The sequence below is a fragment of the Puma concolor genome, chromosome B1, assembly GCF_028749965.1.
Source record: "Puma concolor isolate L17-30 chromosome B1, mPumCon1.1.hap2, whole genome shotgun sequence".
Classification (NCBI taxonomy): Eukaryota; Metazoa; Chordata; class Mammalia; order Carnivora; family Felidae; genus Puma; species Puma concolor.
Window position 1 is genome coordinate 13,942,211 of NC_141670.1, and position 21,115 is coordinate 13,963,325.

General features: G+C 38.6%; 1 protein-coding gene across 20 annotated transcripts in view; it reads left to right on the forward strand.

The window, feature by feature from the left end:
* The window catches only part of TENM3 (teneurin transmembrane protein 3), a 1,294,211-nt gene that overhangs the window by 1,096,906 nt on the left and 176,190 nt on the right, over window positions 1-21,115 (forward strand). For all 20 annotated transcript variants that reach the window (XM_086703136.1, XM_086703140.1, XM_086703142.1 and 17 more), the window contains one exon: window positions 2,982-3,219. In XM_086703136.1, the coding sequence (XP_086559262.1) occupies window positions 2,982-3,219 (238 nt within the window). The remainder of the gene's footprint in view (window positions 1-2,981; window positions 3,220-21,115) is intronic.

Consider the following 21,115-nt stretch of genomic DNA (forward strand, 5'->3'; position numbering starts at 1 on the left):
CAGACAGAACACACTTGGCTGAAATAACCTGGGTAGACCATTGAAAGGGCCATGGAGCTTTGTGTGATGTCTTGTTCATTGTAAATTCCCGATAAATACTTGCCAAGTGAATGCGTGAACGTAGAGAAAGCCAGAGTAGTACTCGTTATTTTTGAAGCCTTAAATGGAAGTTTTGTCTCACCGTTTAAGAATCTTAAATTCAACATATTTAAATACATGATAATGATAACATATCTTAAAATCATGTAATTTTCAACAACAGTTTTAATATCCATGATGCTTTACCTGTTATTGACTTAGCATATCTTTGGAACATAGAGGCTTGATAAATGTTTGTGGGATGAATGGCTAAGTGGGTGAATTAATGAAGGATTGAGTGCATTTCGCTGAATCATTAAATACCTAGGTGAGACAATATTATTTCCCCACATCACACATGAGAAAACTGAGGCTCACTATGATGATGCCTGACAGAGTTAGAAATTAAATTTGGAATTGACTGCTATATACACTGCTCTCTCCTCTAGTTAGCATAATATCCAATATATAATTTGTATATCATATGTGTAGTATAATTCCATTCTTCCATGGAGCCATGCTTAAAAATATGGAGTCATTTGACACATCCCTGTACTTCTTTTTAGACATAATCTTAATATGTTTCCCTTTGAAACGTTTCCTCTTTTCTTTGTTTCCATTGTACTGACACCAACCTAGTTAAGGCCCTTGGCTTGTTGTTAAATATATATATAGTGTGTGTGTGTATATATATATATATATATATATATATATATATATATACATATATACATATATATATATATACACACACATATATATACACACACACACATATGTATGTATATATATGTATATATGTATATATATACATATATATACATATATATGTATATATATACATATATATATGTATATATATATATTTATAAAAGCAGCTTTTGAAATGCTCCTTAAAGACATCTGTAGAGATTCTAATCATATGCCCTAATGCTGCAGAAGACAAAGCTAATTAACTATATGATACCTGAATAATAAATCTTTGAATTTAAACTGTTTCTTTTTTCCTATCACAATTAAATCTGTATGTGTTAGTTTAGCCCTCTCATTTCCTCCAAGAGTAATTTCTTTTCTTTTAATTTTAGAGAGAGAGAGAGAGAGAGAGCAGGGAAGAGGAGCAGAAGGAGAGAAAGAGCGAGAATCTTAAGTAGGCTCTTTGCTCAGCGCTTAGCATGGAACCCGACACGGGGCTCAATCCCATGACTCTGGGATCATGACCTGAGCTGAAATCAAGAGTCAGTTGCTCAACTGACTGAGCCAGCCAGGTGCCCCTCCTCCAGGAGTACTTTCAGTTTAACTGAGATATAGATAATCTTAATTTTTCATGAGCATCAAAACAATGGACCAAGCAAGATTTCTGTAATTTCTAGGATGGAGATCCTTGGGAACAGAGAATGTGCAAGAAAGAACCTTATTTCATATATTCAGGGGTTTTCTCTCTCCTTCATTTCAAGAGTAAGAAATTATTAGTTGTTAAATGGTATTATATGGATCGTTAGAGGCCATTAGAAATATGCAGTATTTACAGATATTATATGCGATGGGAGGAGTTATTTTAATTCTTATACCCTGTAAAGAGGGTATAAGGTATATTCAAGCTATTACATATCAAGAATTCATTTTATGCATTCAGAATTACAGTGTTAGACTCTATTTGGCATAACAATTTCTGCTGGAGTTCACACTGCAGATGAAAGATAGTCCCTGTGTTTCCTATTCTTTTTTAATATGTCTATTTATATTAATAGCATGATTTAATACATCACTTTAAAATTATATTGCACTTTGAACTGCATTTAGTCAAAAATTGACATCTTATATGTATGGAACCATAATAAGTTTAGCATTAAATTAAGGAGTCCTCTGTCTGTTTGTTAAAATGTAGTATTTGTGAATTCTAGCATGTCCAAAGGCAGGTAATGAGATTGAAAAGTCAGTCTCGTGTTACATTGGTTTGTCAATTTTACCTTACGACTTACTAGCTTTAGGGAATGTTTCTTTGGTCACAACCTACCGTTGTGTTTATATTTTGAAGTTGCTGGATCCCTTATGATTGTGGTTGAGAGCAAAATATCTCTACCAGTGACATAATGGCATGAGTCGCTCTGGTCACCTATGACTTACTCCAAGATGTAGTTCTACGGCGTACTGTGGAATTGGCAAATCTGTTCTGTGTGTGTTCTAATGGATGTAACGGTCATTAAGTATATGAGTCTTCTGACGTTGTAATCAGATGTGATTCAGTCTGTTAAATATCCATGAAACAACATCTGCTTCGCAGAGTGACCTTCTGCTAAAGAATACTTAGCGTCTTTTAGCGGATCATAAGGCAGGTCTGCCTTATTTGAAATGCACTAAACTAGAGTAGTCTACTGCTGTTTAGCAGCTAGCTTGTAATAATTTATTGCAGTTAAATAAAGCTTAAAAAAAACCTCCATTAAATAATTATAGGGATTATATGCATTTCGAAAACCTTTGTGTTCCACCGAAATTACCCATTTAATTTCAGGGTCGGTTTGTTAAAAAAAGCTGAAGTCTGAAGGCACATTAGGGGAGCTGTCAGACGCTGTTTTCTGTAGGTGTTAATAAAACCAGATGAAAAAAATCTGAAACAAATTAAAACCAAAACCAATTTTACCATCTGTTGTATATTAATTAGTACTCCGTGTATCAAGGGTAAATTCGCTCTTCGAGAATGTCACTGAACACCCGCTTAATAGAATAATATGCAAATTGATTAGGATATGGGTTTAAATGCAGATTTTAATTCTAATTCATCTGTAGTGGATCCCCAAGACATTGGTGGTGTGTGTAGATGTGTATGTACACACACACACACACACACACACACACATATGTACATGTACTCATACATAGAATGAGTTTCTTTTTCTTTTTTTCAGAGCAACCTGCAAACAACCAAGGCCAGCCCACCCTTCCGCCTCTGCCACCACCCCATAAGCAGCACCCCGCACAGCACCATCCGTCCATCACTTCTCTCAACAGAAACTCCCTGACCAATAGAAGGAACCAGAGTCCGGCCCCGCCGGCTGCTTTGCCCGCCGAGCTGCAAACCACACCCGAGTCCGTCCAGCTGCAGGACAGCTGGGTCCTTGGCAGTAATGTACCACTGGAAAGCAGGTAACTCCTCTGTGGGAGACTCTCAGATTATCTGATCGTTAGGGCCGCACAGCGGATCTGCATGCATCGATATTCTAGAGTAGTCAACAGACTGTGTTGTTTTAACATCGAACATTTACAGATAAACTAGTCTAACCCTTTTTTTGCTAAAAAAAAGTTAGCATACCTCTGTGCTGTGTGTTACCAGCCATTTTTTAGTTGCCGGGCCCGTGAACTTTCCTGTCCTTTTCACACATTGTGTCAGGCTACATGAGACAAGAGTAAATGGCCTCAGTAAAACTCCTCTTTACTGCGGGTTTTTTTTTTTCTTTCTTATTGACAAGTTAGCAGGCATGTCAAGAAAAAGTCAGAGATGTAAAATGTGACTCTCAATTCTGTATAGAGGGTGATGCAGCGAACATGTGTAGCATATACTTAGTTCTAGACGTCCCTACTTTTACAGGCTACATCGTGTCCGTTACATCATAAAACCATAGTGGATTCCTAGGTGTAATAGTCAGATGAGCATTTGTTAAGGATATTTTAGTCTCTCGCAACAGAAAGAGGATAGGACCTATTGTCTACAGTTCCTTCCAGAGTGACTGCCCAAGACATCCCATTCATTCTTAGACAGTAGTATTTGACGGTAAGATTTTTCCTTACAATGAACTGATATCTCTAACTCCTGAAATAATTTTGCCCCCTTTCTGTACGATGGCCTACAGGCTTCACCATCTTGTCTTCCAGAGGCGTCTCCAGCTGAGTGCCCTTCCTCTGCACGTGTACAGGTGTTCAGTGAGGTTCTGAAATTATTACTTAACACAGGTTGGCCCACAGGTAGCAAACCACTCATACAAAAGCATAGATCAGGAAGAGCTGTTTTGAATTAATCCGTTGACTTTGTAAATATCTCCGGGCACAAAAATTTGTCCCTTCTTTGGCCAGACCCTGTCTTCTTTGCACCGTGTATTTACACGAGAGAATATGGCGTCCTACCTCACTGGCCTCCTATTGACAGCTTTGTGACAAAGTTCCCCTGACATTCCTATCATTATTTATTTCTTTTCTGCCGTAAACTTCCATCAGGCTCAGAGAGAAAGAATCATCACCACACGAAAGCCAGAAAACGGAGGACTCCAGACCCCCGGGAATATCCCCCCAAAATGCCTTGCCCCATAGAGTCCCTGGCTAATGTCAGCATTTAAATTAGCTTCTGGATAAAGAAATAGGTTTCATAGTGAATAAATTGGGATTTTTTTTTTTTTTTTTTTTTTGGCCATTAAATGCATGATCTAAACCAAGTCTGCAATGAGAATGAGCTATCCGGAGGTCCTCACAGTTAAATAAGTTAACAGTACAAATCTTTTTCTTCTCCTTTACTCTTGACCTAGGACCAAGGTTCCAAAGAACTCCGGTCTTTTCACCGTAGCGTCAGGCAAGAGTAGTTGGCTTTTATTGTTTATTTTGTATTATTGAACGCTCGTCTGGGATGGATTAGAAAGAGAAAGTACAGAAGTAGGCAGGAAGGAAATTTCTTCACTTATAACAAGAGTCATGTCTACAAAATTTTTTCCCCCTGCGGTTATTAGCACAGAACTAAATTTACCCTGTGTAATTAATTAGCACACACTGAACAACTAATCAACACTGACTCACTGTTGTCATTTGGAAAAATTTTATTAGGAAAAAAGTAATTTTCCAGTTGAGTCATCAAATTGAATATGGATAATTGCATTGTAGTTAACAATAATTGTTTTGACAAATATGTATGAAATGTGTCAAGTTAAGTCAGCAGAAACGTGTTTAGTGTTAGGGATGTCGTGTGGCACAGAAGCGTCAAAAACTGTGTCAGTAGGAGAGTTGGGATTCTTTGAAGCCAAGTCTTCTCGTGAAGATATTTGGAATAATTTGGGGGAAAGATAAGGTGCATTCTTATTATTCCTCGTATTGTACTAATGAGTCTGTTCCTTTTTGGTGGGAAGTTAGGAAAGCAAATAGCTGTTTAGAGGACAACCCATCGTAGCTGATTGCTCCCATATTCAGACCATATAAGAAATCACTCTCAGGATGATCTCAAAGCAATACCGTTTGAAATTCCATTTCAAAGCAATGCCATGAGTGACCCATCAAACAGCATTACATTGTTTAGTTTTGTGAATGTACACAGGAAGAAAATCTCCCAGTTGATAGCATCTCACTAACCTAGAAATATATAGAGTAATGAATCAAAACATCATATATCATGCTGAAAAAAATTTCAGTCTGTTGTCCCGTTTTGTCATCTTCTCATTTGCAGAGGTCCACGTCTTATAATATTGCTGATCAAAAGAAAATGGTATTTGAGCTTTGCACATACGCAGTGTATCAACCTAAGCAGCGATGTGAAAATCTCACACTGTCCTGACCTGCTGGGGTTTCTTTAATAGTCTCACTTGGTTGGAGCTCTTGAGGTGAAGAACCAGTCTTATCTGTCATTGATTTTTCCTTTCTTAGTTAAGGTTCCCTATCGAGTATGATTCTCAGGTTCAGTTTCAGCTACATTAACAACTTCATCCAGACGTGGGTCTGCCATTGACTGGTTTTTAATCTGGAGCACAGTTTCGTCTTCGCCAATTACTTCTGTTTACACATATACTCATGTTACGGATTCTCACTTTTCTGGAACTGTCGTTTAAAGGATGTCAGTTACAGAGCATGAAATTCAGTTATGGGTGTGTAAGAATCTGTTTTGTCTCCTCCCCCTTTCTCCTGCCAGCATGCATTGATAATTACCGCTTGCAAATTGGCATGTAATAACCCATGAAACTCTCCGTAATTTGTAGACTTAGTCCATATGAGTTGGTAGAGAAGACATCAGAGATTCTCCACCTTGTCCTGTTTCCTTCCATGCAGCATCTGTACTGATTTATTAAAAAGCATTTTTTTTTTTACCAGCAGTTTCTTGCTTCCATAACAATGCTTATTTCCTTTCTCTAATGAATTTAACATTTGCTGCTGCTGGAGACAATCGATATTATTGTGTACTGTACGTTCCTCCTCAGTAAATAGAGCGGTTCTGGTCTATAATCTCTAGTGAGTTTCAGATCTCCTAGAGTCACATCCAGACCCAGACGAGCGTTTGCAATTTATCAGCATTTCCTTAGTTTCTCCCCGTCTCCAATAAAAAGCAGTCAGCGCCCATGCATAATACCCATCCTCGCTTAGAGTTTTCCTTCAGGATTCCTTTTCTTTGCACTCACTATTTCTTACACTTTGTAGGGTTCAGTTCTGGGCATTTGCTAGTCTATCGCTCATGCCTTGTTTATTTTATACTTCAGCTGCCTCAGTGCATGATAATGGCTGCTAACACATTGTAGAGCCGCCCGAGGAAAGGCTAGGACTTGACCCAGTACAGCAGCAGCCCTTAAAGGTGTAGTACAGTAACTCGCATCGGGAGCCCTGACCTTCAGCAGTTGTGAAGTTAATTGCCTGCAAGGTCTTCATTTATATATGTGAATTAAGTAGCTTAGTAGTTACCTATTAGACGTTAACAAAATGGTTCATTTGTAGCCATTTAATAAAAGATTTATTAAAGTCTTGTTTTATTATGAAGTCTACTTGGGCATTGATAGTTCATTAGTTATGTTCCCATAGCTCTTTACCTTGTAGTTCACTAATGCTTTGCTAATTATTAATGTATGAAATTGCCTATTAAATTACCTCTTTATTATTGCATTTTTTATTTAAATATTTAAATGTCCCGGGCTGCTCTAATGTGAGATCAGTTGCTACGGTTTTTTAAAAAATACCTAAGCGGAAGTATTACTTACTAAATTAAGATATTCTCCCTTTCTTCCCCCCTTTTATCCTCACTGTGAATGGTTCTAGGGAAAGGCAAGACACTCATACAAGCGTCAGGTATCAGTCAGCCTTTCCTATTAGAAATCCAGGCAGCGGTCTACACCTGGTGGCCTTACCCTACCACGGAACGCTTTCCCAGGTGAAAAACGGTACCATCACCTGAATGCTTGTAACCCACTACCTTTAGCAAGACAGTAAGTAGTTCGATCCTCCATAATTACGGATACAGCGTTAAGGAAAATATTCCTGGGAGGGTAATCCACTGACTTAAGATTATGGACTGATACCATATCCTTTTGTCAAGGGGAGTCTGGGGTCACCCGCGGGCACCTGTGGGGAAAAGGAAACCATCACGGCCCATTGAAAGAGATACAAAAATGAAGAAGCTAGGGTCACTCCACGTTGGATCTGGGCCTAGGCTAAGAAATTCTTAACCTTTGGTTGAGGGTCTCACCATCTCCGTTTGCTAAAAATGAACAAACAACAACAACAACAATAAAAAAGCCTATAAACTCATCCAAAATTATATCCTAATGAATAGTAAAAGTCAGCGGGATTCTAGATCTCTTGAAAGACTTCACCTTTGCTAACTTACAGTCTCTTTTTTTTTTTAATGTTTATTTATTTATTTTGAGAGAGGGAGACACTGCAAGTGGGGGAGGGACCAGGTTGGGCGGGGGAAAGAGAGAATCCCAAGCAGGCTCCACGCTGTCAGCACAGAGCCCGACCTGAGCCGATACCAAGAGTTGGACGCTCAACTGATGTGACCCACCCAGGTGCCCCAGCTTACACTGTTTCTTAAAAGGCCCATAAAGGGGACGTGCGTGTGTTTCTCAGAGTAGTAGGAAGAAGGAGGTACGATGTAAAAGGATTTGCCAGGTGGTGCTTGCATGGAAGGCTCATTTCAGTTTGGGGCGTAAAAAATTGTCTCGGTGAGAGGAGGGAAGTTCCAAACGCTCTTGTCCTAAGTCAGTGTCTAAGCTCCGTGGTGACCATACAATTTATCATCAAAGCAGACAGTTTGAGAGTGAAAGGGTTTTAAGAGCAATTGCACTGGAAATTTTACAGGCGTAAACTGAGACTGTCCTGGACACAGAGGGACCTACTGTTACCGACGAAATTGTGTTCCCAAGAGTAAAGTTGCTTGTAAGCCCATATTCTCTTATACCTCAGATAAGAAAAAGAGACCAAATGAGAGAGGTAGTGGAAAAACAGCTAGTGGTTGGAGCAGCCATTGGTTGACTCTCAACTTGAACTTTTGTGGTTTCTACACCAACTTCTAGCAGATCGTTAACCCTTTGTCAGCCCCTTCACAGCTTCTGTTTTCCTTCAGGTGTGTAGCTCTTAAAATAATACGTCAAATATTTGTTTTTGTTCTCTTCTCACAATATCAAGATGACAAGAGGGAGCGTGTATTGAAGCCAATATATTGACTGAGATTTTGTTCAAAAAGTTTGAATGTAGGGGTGCTTGGGTGACTCAGTCGGTTGGGCATCCAACTTCAGCTCAGGTCGTGATCTTGCAGTCCGTGAGTTCGAGCCCCACATTGGGGCTCTGTGCTGACAGCTCGGAGCCTGGAGCCTGCTTCGGATTCTGTGTCTCCCTCTCTCCCTGCCCCTCCCCCACTCACCCTCTGTCTTTCTCTCTCTCTCTCTCTCTCTCTCTCTCTCAAAAATAAATAAACATTTAAAAAAACAAAAGATTCTCTCTCTCTCCCCCCGACCCTCTCCCCAGCTCACATGCTCGCTCTCTCTCTCTTAAAAAAATACACAATGAACTACTGTGTCTCCAACAGCATTACAATTTGGTTTCCAAAACTCTTTCTTCTATAATGAAATAGAGACCTCGTTCGAAAATAATGTATGAGCTAGGAGACGATTTACTAGGATAAGTGAAAGCAAAAGCATGATTGTTTAAATGTGATGATTATTAACTAATTGTAATGCTGCTGCCTCAACTTGCTTGGCTACCACACGTCATTGCCAGTAATCAAGATGGAAAAGTAGGCTGTGAGTTGACAGTAGCTGTAAGGTGAAGGTCATTCCCAGAAGTCAATATTGATATATATTCCTGAATAAAACCTAGTAGTTTTATTTTTAAACATCATTTTTTGGGGCTCAAAATGGTTTTACCAAAGATCTAATCTGTAGCAAAAACCTAGCATTGAGTATGAAGGCTTCGTCATTTTTGAGCTGAGCATACCAGAGGATCCAAGGAGACGGGGTAGGAGAGGGGCTCCAACATTTACAACAGCAGGCTTTTTCTCTTCCTCTTCTTCTTCTTTTTTTTTAATGAAATTTATTGTCCAATTGGTTTCCATACAATACCCAGTGCTCATCCCAACAGGTGCCCTCCTCAATACCCATCACCCACCCTCTCCTCCCTCCCACCCCCCATCAACCCTCAGTTTGTTCTCAGTTTTTAAGAGTCTCTTATGGTTTGCCTCCCTCTCTAACTTTTTTTTCCCCCTTCCCCTCCCCCATGGTCTTCTCTTAAGTTTCTCAGGATCCACATTAAGAGTGAAAACACATGGTATCTATCTTTCTCTGTATGACTTATTTCACTTAGCATCACACTCTCCAGTTCCATCCACGTTGCTACAAAAGGCCAGATTTCATTCCTTCTCTTTGCCAAGTAGTATTCCATTGTGTATATAACCCACAATTTCTTTATCCGTTCATCACTTGATGGGAAGTGGACAGAAAACGTCTCAAACAGCTTCATCATACTTTGCCTTGAAGCCTCGCTGTGTGAGAGCGGAAACACTCCGGCTAAACCCTGCAGGTGGGAGATGGGGGGTGGGGGGAGGCGGGGAGTGTCAGCTCCTCCTCCTTCAATTTCTCAGTCATGTCTTTATCAGCCCTAAGATCAGGTGGAGCCCCACCAGCAGGATGCAAGTGTTGGGACCCTGGTGTCACGGGTCAGGACTTTTGCACAAACATTTTCAAAAGATGCAGGACTCAAAGAGAAAAGCAAATTAAGAATATATCTGTTCACAGATAGGATAGGGGATGTCATCCAATCTGTCCGTCTTGTCCAACTGTATCCATAAACCCAGATACAAACACAGTTTCAGCATAAAATCTCTTGCTTTTTTTTTTTTCGTTATTCCTGTCATTCAACAAAAAGTGGGTGATTTTTTTTTATTTTTTTTTACATTTATTTATTTTTGAGAGACAGAGCACAAGTGGGGGAGGGGCAGAGATAGAAGGAGACACAGAATCTGAAGCAGACTCCAGGCTCTGAGCTGTCAGCACAGAGCCCGATTTGGAACTTGAACTCAACAGGCCTAGAGATCATGACCTGAGCCGAAGTTGGACGCTTAACTGACTGAGCCACCCAGGCGCCCCATAAGTGGGTGAATTTTTGCAGGTAGGAACCCCAAGTCTGTTAATTTTGTTCCTGGAAAGAAAAAAAAATCTTTAAATTATGATGAAAGGCAACTATTCATATTCTTGAGACATTTAATTATCTAAAGTAGTAAATGTTTGGAATGAATCCGTAAAATCCTTGATGGAAGCATTGTCTCCACATCTGTCAGAAGTTAGACCTCAGTCTTACTTAAGGTATTTAAAGCTTTAGGTGTCTTTCGAGCATGATGAAGATACTGTACAAGAGAGTAGGCATGTTATTTTGTTTAATCGAAGTGAACCAGTTTCTTTATAATAGCAATTAAAACACCAAGAAAGTATGCATTAATTAATTATATGCTATAGGCCTTAAGTGATTTTCTGAAAGCATAATTTCCAACAAATTGCAATTGCTGTACCCTCTGATAATGTTTGGTTTTGGATAACCAGCAATCCGTATAAAATATTCATACGTGATAACCTTAATTTCCATAGTACCTAGGAAAATGAATTCTTAATTCCTTCTAACACATTTCTAGCCCCTTCTCTGAACAGGATCGAAGTAGAAGGTCACGCACGCCGTTACTCTGGTCATAGCGAATGACTGGGATTTAATTCTTATCTTTCTCTGAATCTGACCTGTTCACTTTGAGGCAAGTCACTTCCTGTTCCTCAGCCACTGTTTTGTGAGGTTTTTAAATCCTTTTACCTTTCCTAATACCGTCTGTGAAAATGGGTCGATCCTTGTGTGTGGGTGCGTGCTCTGTGTGTGTTTTATCTCAGCCTGACATCACTATCACACGGAGCTTCTGTCTTTTTCCTAGAATTTGTTTCCGTCCAGTTTTGAAGCTGTGTTGTGCTCTCAAGTTTCATCCTCTGGTTTTATCACCAGTTAATAAGCACCCTCTCAGAAGAGAATTGCTTACTGTTTCTAGTGTTTCTTCCTTGTTCCCTTGACATAGTTTTTGTCTTCTCTATTTCTTCCATCAGACCTGAGATAAAGTCTGTTTTCTTTTTTCTTTCCCATTTTTTTTTTTTGATGTTTATCTATTTTTGAGAGAGAGGAAACAGAGTGTGATCGGGGGAGGGGCAGAGAGAGAGGGAGACACAGAATCCGAAGCAGGCTCCGGGCTCCGAGCTGTCAACACAGAGCCCGGCGCGGGGCTGGAACTTACAGACTGTGAGATCGTGACCTGAGCCGAAGCCAGACGGTTAACCAACTGAACCCCTCAGGCGTCCCAAGTCTGTTTTCTGTTACACCATTCTTTGAACCCTTTCCTTGGAGCCCACAAGATTGCATTCTTGGACATGCAGTTAACCAGCTAAGCTTAATAACTTCTGTTGATAACCCCTCTGATTCTACCATGAACCTCTTTATGATTTCTTAGCATCTGAACCACTTAAAATACTACCACCAGAAATCTTTGTGTCCCAGTCACATCCTGCACTGATGTAATAGTGCTCCTTCCTGGTCACGGAGCAGTGGGAAAAAGCATGGGTTGGTGACAGACAAATCTGTGTTAAAATCTTAACATCCAATTAGCTGTGTCACCTTGGGCGGATTACTCATATATTTTTATCTTGTTTATTTTGTCATAAAACGGGTTTTGATGGACTTCTCAAAGATTTTAGAAGGATTCATTGAAATGTCATTGCAAAGTACCTGGCACTTTAGCTTCTTTGCTTTTTCTTTATTTTCTTACACTCTCCACTGAAGAGAAAAGTAATTGATTCCATATTTACACGGGTAAGTGACAACTACAAAGGCAGTAAAGGCTTGGTGAAGGAAAGGCAGTGACAGCTAACAAGAATGGACATGTTGATAAAGTTTGTGAACAATGACATAGCCTTTTCACCTTTGGAGATGGGTATTTTTTGATCATGAGAGTGATCAGTGTAGTCCCTATTTAATTGGGGTGACTTCCTACAGGAATTAAACTATGAAGTAAATTTTCAAAGACAGAATTTGCTTTCGGAAAAAGTAACGGTGAACCAACGGGGAAGACATGATCTGAGATAGCGGTAGGGCAGTGGTATTTCATGAACTGAGTCCTGGATGCATTCACTCACTCAGCCAGTGTTTATGAAAGTCTTACCATGTACCAGTTTGAAAAACTCAAGGTTGTTATAGATGACGCGGATAAGTTCTGACTGCTTTTGAGAAAGATGGACTCTATTCCAGAACAGATTTCACAATTGGAGTTAATCCTGCAGTTAACCTTATCTTGCCTTCTTTTAAAGCCCATTGAGATTTAGTAATCAGCCCGAGGTCACATGACTAATTAGCGGGGTGTCTCTCAACTAGATCCCAAATTCTAAATTTATTTCTTTTCTTCTTGTAGTGTCTCCAAATTTTTTTATAAATTACATATGAAAGAAAATAAAAGCACTCAACCCAAAATACATGTATTTATTACATCATTAATTATGCAGAACTAGCAATGTACTAATCTTAGGCATGTTATCATACATGTATAAAACTAAACATTGAAAGGATGAAATTAAATAAGTAACATTTTATTTTAGTTTTTTAAATGTTTACTTATTTATTTTTGAGAGAAAGAGAGAGAGAACGCGCACACAGGGGAGGGACAGAGAGAAAGGGAGACACAGAATCTGAAGCAGGCTCCAGGCTCTGAGATGTCAGCACAGAGCCCAACTCCAGGCTCGAACTCCTGAACTGTGAGATCATGACCTGAACTGAAGTCAGACACTCAACCGACTGAGCCACCCAGGCACCCCATAAATAATATTTCAAAGTTAATTTATTTTGAGAGAGAGCGAGAGCAGGGAAGGGACAGAGAGAGGGGAAAAGAGAGAGAGAGAGAGAGAGAGAGAGAGGGAATTTCAAGCAGCCTCTATACTGTCAGTTCAGAGCGCGATGTGGGGCTAGAACTCACAAACTGCAAGACCATAACCTGAGTGGAAATCAAGAGTCAGTTGCTTAATGACCGAGCCACCCAGATGTCCTGAAATAAATAACATTTTTAAATAATTTTATTTTCTTTCAATCTATTATTTAGTTTTGTTTGTTTAATAAATTATTAAATATACATTTATAAGACAATTACATATCAAATATTAATCATACCTTACACCTTTTTTGACCCTAACAACTATATGAACTTCCTGATCATTAAATATATCTACACACGCACACACACACACATACACACACACACACACACACATTTTGAAATGATTAATATATCCATCACCTCACATACTCTGTGTGTGTGTGTGTGTGTGCGCACGCGTGTACATTTGCGTGTGTTGAGAGCACTCAAGGTCTATTCTCTTAGCAAATTTCAAGTATCCCATGCAATATTATTAGCTATAATCACCTGGCTGCACATTAGATCACCAGCACTTACTCATCTTATAACTAAAAGTTTTACACTTTGGGCACCTGTGTGGTTCAGTCGGTTAAGTGTCTGTCTTTGGCTCAGGTCATGGTCTCATCGTGAGTTCAAGCCCCACGTCGGGCTCGGTGCTGAGAGCTCGGAGCCTGAGCCTGCTTCAGGTTCTGTGTCTCCCTCTCTGGCCCTCTCCTACCCAGGCTCTGTCTCTCTCTCTCTCTCTCTCTCTCTCTCTCTCTCTCTCTCTCTCCTCAAAAATAAACAAAAACATTTATTTATCTTACACTTTGGCAAACATCTCTCCTCAATTCCCCCACCTCCCCAGCCCCTGGCAGCCACCATTTTTCTCTCTGGTTCTATGAGTTCAATTTTATTAGATTCCACAGACAACTGGGATCATACTGTATCTGTTGAAATTTGGCTACTTTCTCTGATGTTCTAGCAAACTAATTAGAAGTTGTTCCATTTTTACATCTTTAAATAAGGACCAAGCTCACTAAGATACATGTTTTTCAGACTTTTCAACAGTTTAGAAAATTAAAAATTGTTATAGATGGTAGTCATTGTTCTTGGCAACAAAATAATATGTTGATGGGAACATTTCCAAACGCGAGTTTTAAAAATATCCTGTCTGCACTAAGAGTTTCTTTAGAGGACTGGTACTTTCTTACTCACCGTTGAATACTACTTTACCTTGAAGGACAGATTAATAATTTTCCCAAAAATATACTCTTGGTAGCATACCACACTAACAGCCACTTGTCATCCCAGAAACGGTCAGCAAATTTGGACCCTTCTTGTTATATGTTTAACTCGTTTGGAAGGTTTATAACTCTTTTGGGTACATTGCCATGAGCTAGCTGGCTAACCTTTATGTGGTTAAAAAAGATTTTCAGGATCACTCTACAACTCGTTTCAAAATACCATGAAGAATCATGTGTTTAACCCATCTCACACAAGCCACAAAAGTTGAAAGGTGAGAGCGTTACTTGGGGAACACTTCCTCTCTCAGGATACATCACTGAGGTTAGTGACTTTCCCACCAAAGAACTGAAGGCCACCTCCACCATCATCACCGCATTATGGTATTAAAGCTTAGTGTCTTTCTTATTCTTTAGACAGGAGGTAAATACAAATTGAAGGGAGTTTTTAATTTTTTTTAATTTTTATTTATGAGAGAGAGAGCGCGCGTGCACAAGCAGGAGAGGGGCAGAGAGGAGACCCAGAATCAGAAGAAGGCTCCAGGCTCTGAGCTGCCAGCACAGAGCCCAATGAGATCTGGAGCTCGTGAACTGCACCTTCATGACCTGAGCCAAAGTCAGGCGCCTAACCAACTGAGCCACTCAGACACCCCTAAATTGGAGTGTGTTTTATACACGAGTTAAGATACATAGCTCGTATAGAAACTACTCCTCTATTATGTCACTGGTCAAGAACATAAGTTTTAGGGCCTAAAAAGACCTGGTTTTGCCTCTGTATACACTTTGGCAAATTACGGCCCAGTGTACTCAATTTAAAGAAAAGAATATAGGAGGTGCCTTGGTGGCTTGGTCAGTTAGGCGTCCGACTCTTGCCCTCAGCTCAGATCTTAATCTCAGGGTTGTGAGTTCAAGCCCCACATTGCACTCTGTGCTGAGTGTGAAGCCTGCTTAAAAAAAAAAAGTAGATTTTATAACGCGCGCACAGTGAGGATTTTGTGAAGTTCAAATTAGATCGTGTTTTCTTTGCGCATGGTAAATAGGTACTCACTCGGGTTTATTTAAAACACTTTCCTCTCTCTGGGATGGTTGTTTCATGCTTTGTTTTGTTACTACTTAATGTTCACTACCTCATATTTGATTGACTAAGATACCTTCAACATCTCTTACAACCCTGAAATTCTTTCATTCGTCATAAACTTAACATCAAAATTCACCTCTTTATCTGGATCACACTTCCTTCTCAAACTTGCAGAGAAAGAACTTTGCTGAACAGTTTTGTAAGCATAGATGGCTGTCAATAATTAAATGAATTAATAATTGAAATCTTCTTCAAATAGCCCATAGGAATTTTAAGGCATTCTTTTTCATTCCCATTTTCATCTTAATATATTTAGTACATCATTTCCCAACAGTAGGTATAATTGATAATCTTAACACATGTAGGAAAATATCTAATACAGGTTTCTGCCTTTGATGGTATGGCTGCACTATTGTAATAACTAAAATTTGAGACAAAGACTGGTGAGCCTTCTTGATCATGATAAAAAGGAAAGAAAAAGAAAAAAATCTGCATATTTGACCTGTTGTTCAGTTCCTAACCTCCCAAACTGTAACATGATTTTGTGCTTAATTATAGACATACCTATGTTAAAATAAGTCATAATAAAAATCTTTGCTTCCTATTATAATAACCCTATATATTTTTGAAAGGTGTGGTTATGCTTAAATTTTATATTATATTAAATTAGTTTTTTTATATTATATTCGTTTCTCAATTAAGACCTAAAAGTAAATATGAAAGAATTCACTAAAATACATTTTGCACAAATCACCTTAATATTCTAGAACTTTTCTTCCCAATTTTCAGAGATCAATGAACATATAATGTTATATTTACCATGAACATGTTTGCATATTCATTATAATTACAAATTGCTACAGTGGCAGTTGCTAAAATGTATAATTATTCACACATTCATATTGCAGAATTTTTTGGCAAAATGTTAAAAACAGTTTTTGTCTCAAATCACGTTTTGTACAACCACTAATAGCTCATATTAATTCAGGTAACAGCAGTGAAATGTATCTTGTTTATAAGCTTTTCGTTTAAGACATTTTTCTTGCTGGGATCACCTCCTGGTGTGAAAGTTGTCCAAAGATAATAGCACATCAATTCAAAAGTGTAATAGATTTGAGACCACAACATGCTATCAGCATGAAGAAGGAGCTTATAGGTCTCACTAACTCACTGTGTCACAGCTAGAATCATGACATATTTGTTCTTTTGTTTTCACATCAAAATATATAATTTACATTCTAATGTTGATTACTCACTTGGGGGGGTGTTTAATTTTCTTATTTAAAATATTTTCTTTAAAATGCATACCATAATTAATTTAAAGGTAATAAACGAAGAAGCATTTTAATTAGTAGGACTCTAAAACATTTTCTTTTTACAATTCAGGGATGCATAGGATATTACTTACTATAAAACATTTCCAATTAAGTTTATAGTAATAGTACCTTTATATTAGAGGCAAAATAATGAATCCATTTTGAACCAGCCCTGGCCAATTCTTAGAAAATTTATACACATGTACACACACACGGGCATATACATCTACTCTGAACTCACCCTACTTAAAAATTATCAGAGATTAAATTACCAGGAAAGACTGAGAGAAAAAAAAACTTTCTCTTTAACTGTAATAAGGAGGATTCAGCATGGGATTTTTTTTTTTCAGATATGCTGGAATTCTGCTCCCTCTGAACCTCAGTAAGAGGATTTTTGGTCACCTTGTCTGGTACCTCTGAGGCGACCCCTGCTACGACCTTTGTCGGAGTGGGTAGTGCGTCCACTGTGGCCAGTGCTAGGAACACCACCTTGAGGGTCACTGTTGTCCCCAGCAGCTTCAAAGAAAAGTAAAGGAGAAGGCATTTATGCAGGAAATAGTTTTTATTTCTTTTCCCTCTCCTCAATATAGCAGATGTATCAAACAGTAAAGAGGTTGTATTTATGTGTATCTGTGCGTGTGCACAGTGCCTTAAAAATATTTAGAGCTGAGTTTTCCAGACGTCTCTGCTAATAGATAAAGGATGAGAGGTAGTTTTTTTTTCCCCCTGTACATTTTAATACAGGTAATAAATTGAAGCCAGGATTTTAGAGGAAAAAAGAATACATAAAAACTATTCCAGCCAAAAAGGTTAAGGGTAGAGAAATGGCATTATCTGTATGAAGAAAGTAGGAACCCTTTGGGATGTTGAAAATACCCACGGTGAATTATCAGCTCGACTTCTACGTGGTTCACAAACCCAAGCGTTAAGTTCCAAGAGAGAAAGAGAACCCCCAAAAGAAGGTGCTTGTGGAATAAGATAGTGTGTTGGTGGGTGCTTCATACACACACGGAAATACAGATAGTACAGGAAACAAGCGAAAGAGAACAGATATTGGCATCTCATTAAAATTTTTTTAATGTTTATTTATTTTTGAGACAGAGAGAGACAGAGCATGAGCGGAGGAGGGGTAGAGAGAGAGAGGGAGACACAGAATCCGAAGCAGGCTCCAGGCTCTGAGCTGTCAGCACAGAGCCCGACACGGGGTCAAACTTACGAGCTGTGAGATCATGACCTGAGCCAAAGGCGGACGCTTAACCGACTGAGCCTCCCAGGTACCCCACTGACATCTCATTTAGAGATAAAGTTCAATAAACATGATAGATAAAAGTAGCAGTGAGATGAGAAGGTCTGAAGGACCTGATTTCCTAACACTTAGATGCATTTGAAAGGGAAGTACCATAAAGGGGGATGTTGTAAGTAAAAAATTAAGATTGAGATGACCTAGAACAGTGAAAAATGTTTAAGCCATTTGATTCTGGGGTCAGATGGACTGAGCCTTGTATCGTAAAAATTCCATTTGTTCGGAGTTGACGGCTTGTTGTGAGCTACCAGCAGTAGCTTTCTAAACAGGAATCTTTTGAATGATTTTCTGATTTGTTATAGAGTCTTGGGAGTCTTGAGTCACACTGAATCATTACTGTAGCGGTTCTCAAAGTGTGGGCTCTGGGCCGGCAACATCAACTGCTGGGGGTTCCATCGAGAACCAGCCCTCCAAGGGACTCTGATGCAAGCTGGTGTTTGAGGACCGCTGCTTTAACGTATGAAATGGTCTCTAAGTACATTTTGTTCATATTAGTGGACCAGCCCTTGGCTACCTAAGTTCACCAGGCCCTACCCAAACCTATGATACCGTGATCAGTCTGATTGAACTGTTCTCTTAGGAAAGATTGGAGACTGCCAAACACCTTTTACTAAGCCTTACTCAGAAGCTAGTGTGGGTGGGCTTCTCCCTGAAAATTCACAGCCTCTGCAGTCTCTTAGTTCAATCTCACAGAGCTTCTGGGGGCCAGCCTCCTCGACTGATGGTGATTTCTTTCCAAATAACTAGGTACTGAAACACGGTAAGTAATTGTTCTAGATGTCTTTGGATACCTATTGAGAATCAGTTGCTGAAAGGTAGGAAAAACAAGCAGGAACCCGGCCTTGAATAAGAACAGGTAATTTTCTACATGGGCTTTTGTTTTCTTTAGTCTTCTGTTTGAAAGCCGCCAGGAATCTTGTATTTCGCTGCAGTATTCTCTAAAGCGCAGCATTTAAGTAAACCACTTTTTCAGCCTTTTAATTAGTTACAAACACAATGCTAGATATCCATTTAACAGATAATCCAGTTGGCTTTGGAACTTAAAATTCAGGATTTGGTAGTGAAAATTCTAAAGACGGTGCTAATGAAGCCCAGGTTATTTTTAAGTATCGAGAGTGCTCTCGTGGTGGTTAATATCATCGTTCAGGTATATCATTTGTTTCAAATATATGCTAACAAATAGTAGCGGCTGCTTTAAAACTGAGAAGCATTTAATAAATATATTCTCAGTTACAGGCGACAAGCAATTAAATGAGTGGTAATGGGCGATATGGAAGGAAGATAATACACAATAATTAAATTGTATATATTCTGACAGTTTTTAAAAAGTATTTTATCTTAAAATGAATTCTAGGCAACCCTCCCATTGTTTTTGCATCATCAATGACTAAAACTATTTTGAACTCAGTAGTTAATTTTAGCCTTCATATATTTCCAGGTAAATTTAATCCGTAAGTGTGGGATTCATTTGCTTTAGATCTGAAAATGTCATTTTAGAAGAGTCGTTTGATGTTGAGGAAATCTTGTGAGACCTTTAATAAGCCTCTTAAATCCAGAAAGTTATATTTTGCCTGAAGGAAGAGGAACTTATACCTTAAAATTCCCTTAGCTCTTAAGTGAGAACTTTGGATTCTGAAAAGGTGGTAAATGTGACCAAATACAGCCAATCTCTCTTCTCACCGGCACGTTGTCTTTGAAATCAGAGCATCTAATTTGAAGTAAGCAGTCTGTTTTTCTAGGTAAAAGTTTTTACTGATTTGTCTAGAAACATAAGTAGAAAGCAGGACATCAAGACGTTTTATGTAAGCAGCTCACGTTAAGTTTGATGTCAATTACTCTCTTTGTGCAACGAAGAATATAGTGAGGAAGGAAGTGTGAACATCTCCTAGACAGTAGTGTCTTTCTCCCCATAAGATAGAATAGATTATATACAAAAAGAAATAGTTTTCCAGGTGTGCATATGTCCCTAATAAAGGTTTCAACTGTGCCTTAGGGATAGAACTGAACACTACAACACTCTTTATTCTAGTCCTTGGCTTTGTTGGTTAAAATCCCTAAAAAGATTTCTAATGTAAAATATTGAAGAAACCTCTTCTCTGTGAAGACAACCAGTAATGAAGTTGATCTAATTAAAATGTCATTCAGAGGTTGTACACTTTCTTTTGGACTTTGATTTTCTATCTCAGTGTCCCATTGAGGAAATAAGTCAAGCCACTTTGAGTAACGCTGTAACATGTTTCCCAAGGATGCTTTTCATTTCAGTCCCTGTAATTTCCAACTTATGAAAACATACTTGATCCTACAGGAGTAACATGACTGTACTATTCTGAACAAGACGAGTATGAACCCTTTTATTTCCTAGTGACTCTTGTAAGCTTACGATTTAATTATATAATACAACTTACTTAATTTATACCTGATATCAGCATCTTTCCATGAGCACCAATATGCTGTGATATATAACATGATATAATATAATACAATATAATGTAATATAATACAATACAACATAATATAATACAATGAGAAGCACATTTAAATTTACTTTAAAAACCTGAGTATTTTGCCATTAAAAATGTTATGATAGTGTTTTGTAGTTGATTGTTTTGAAAGACAACCTCAATCAAAAGTAAGCCATTTCTAAGGAGCAGAGCATACTTGCTAAGACATGGAGTAAAACAGAGCAAAATAAATAATAAGCAGTTGTAAATGGCTTGAGAGGAGAACCAGTAAGAATTATGACTGGATATACAGCAGTATCTCAGCGTACTGTGCAGATTTTGTATTTAAAACATGACATTTCATTTGAGAGTAGAAAATTTAAAATGAAAATGTAACTTTTGTCTCTTCTTTGCCTCTGCCAAATCAATTAAAAAGAGGAAACTGAGGTATAAGAACTCAAAAGAACTTTTCAACCCCAGCAAAAAAAAGACAGACAAGGAGGGAGGGAGGGAGGGAGGGAGGGAGGGA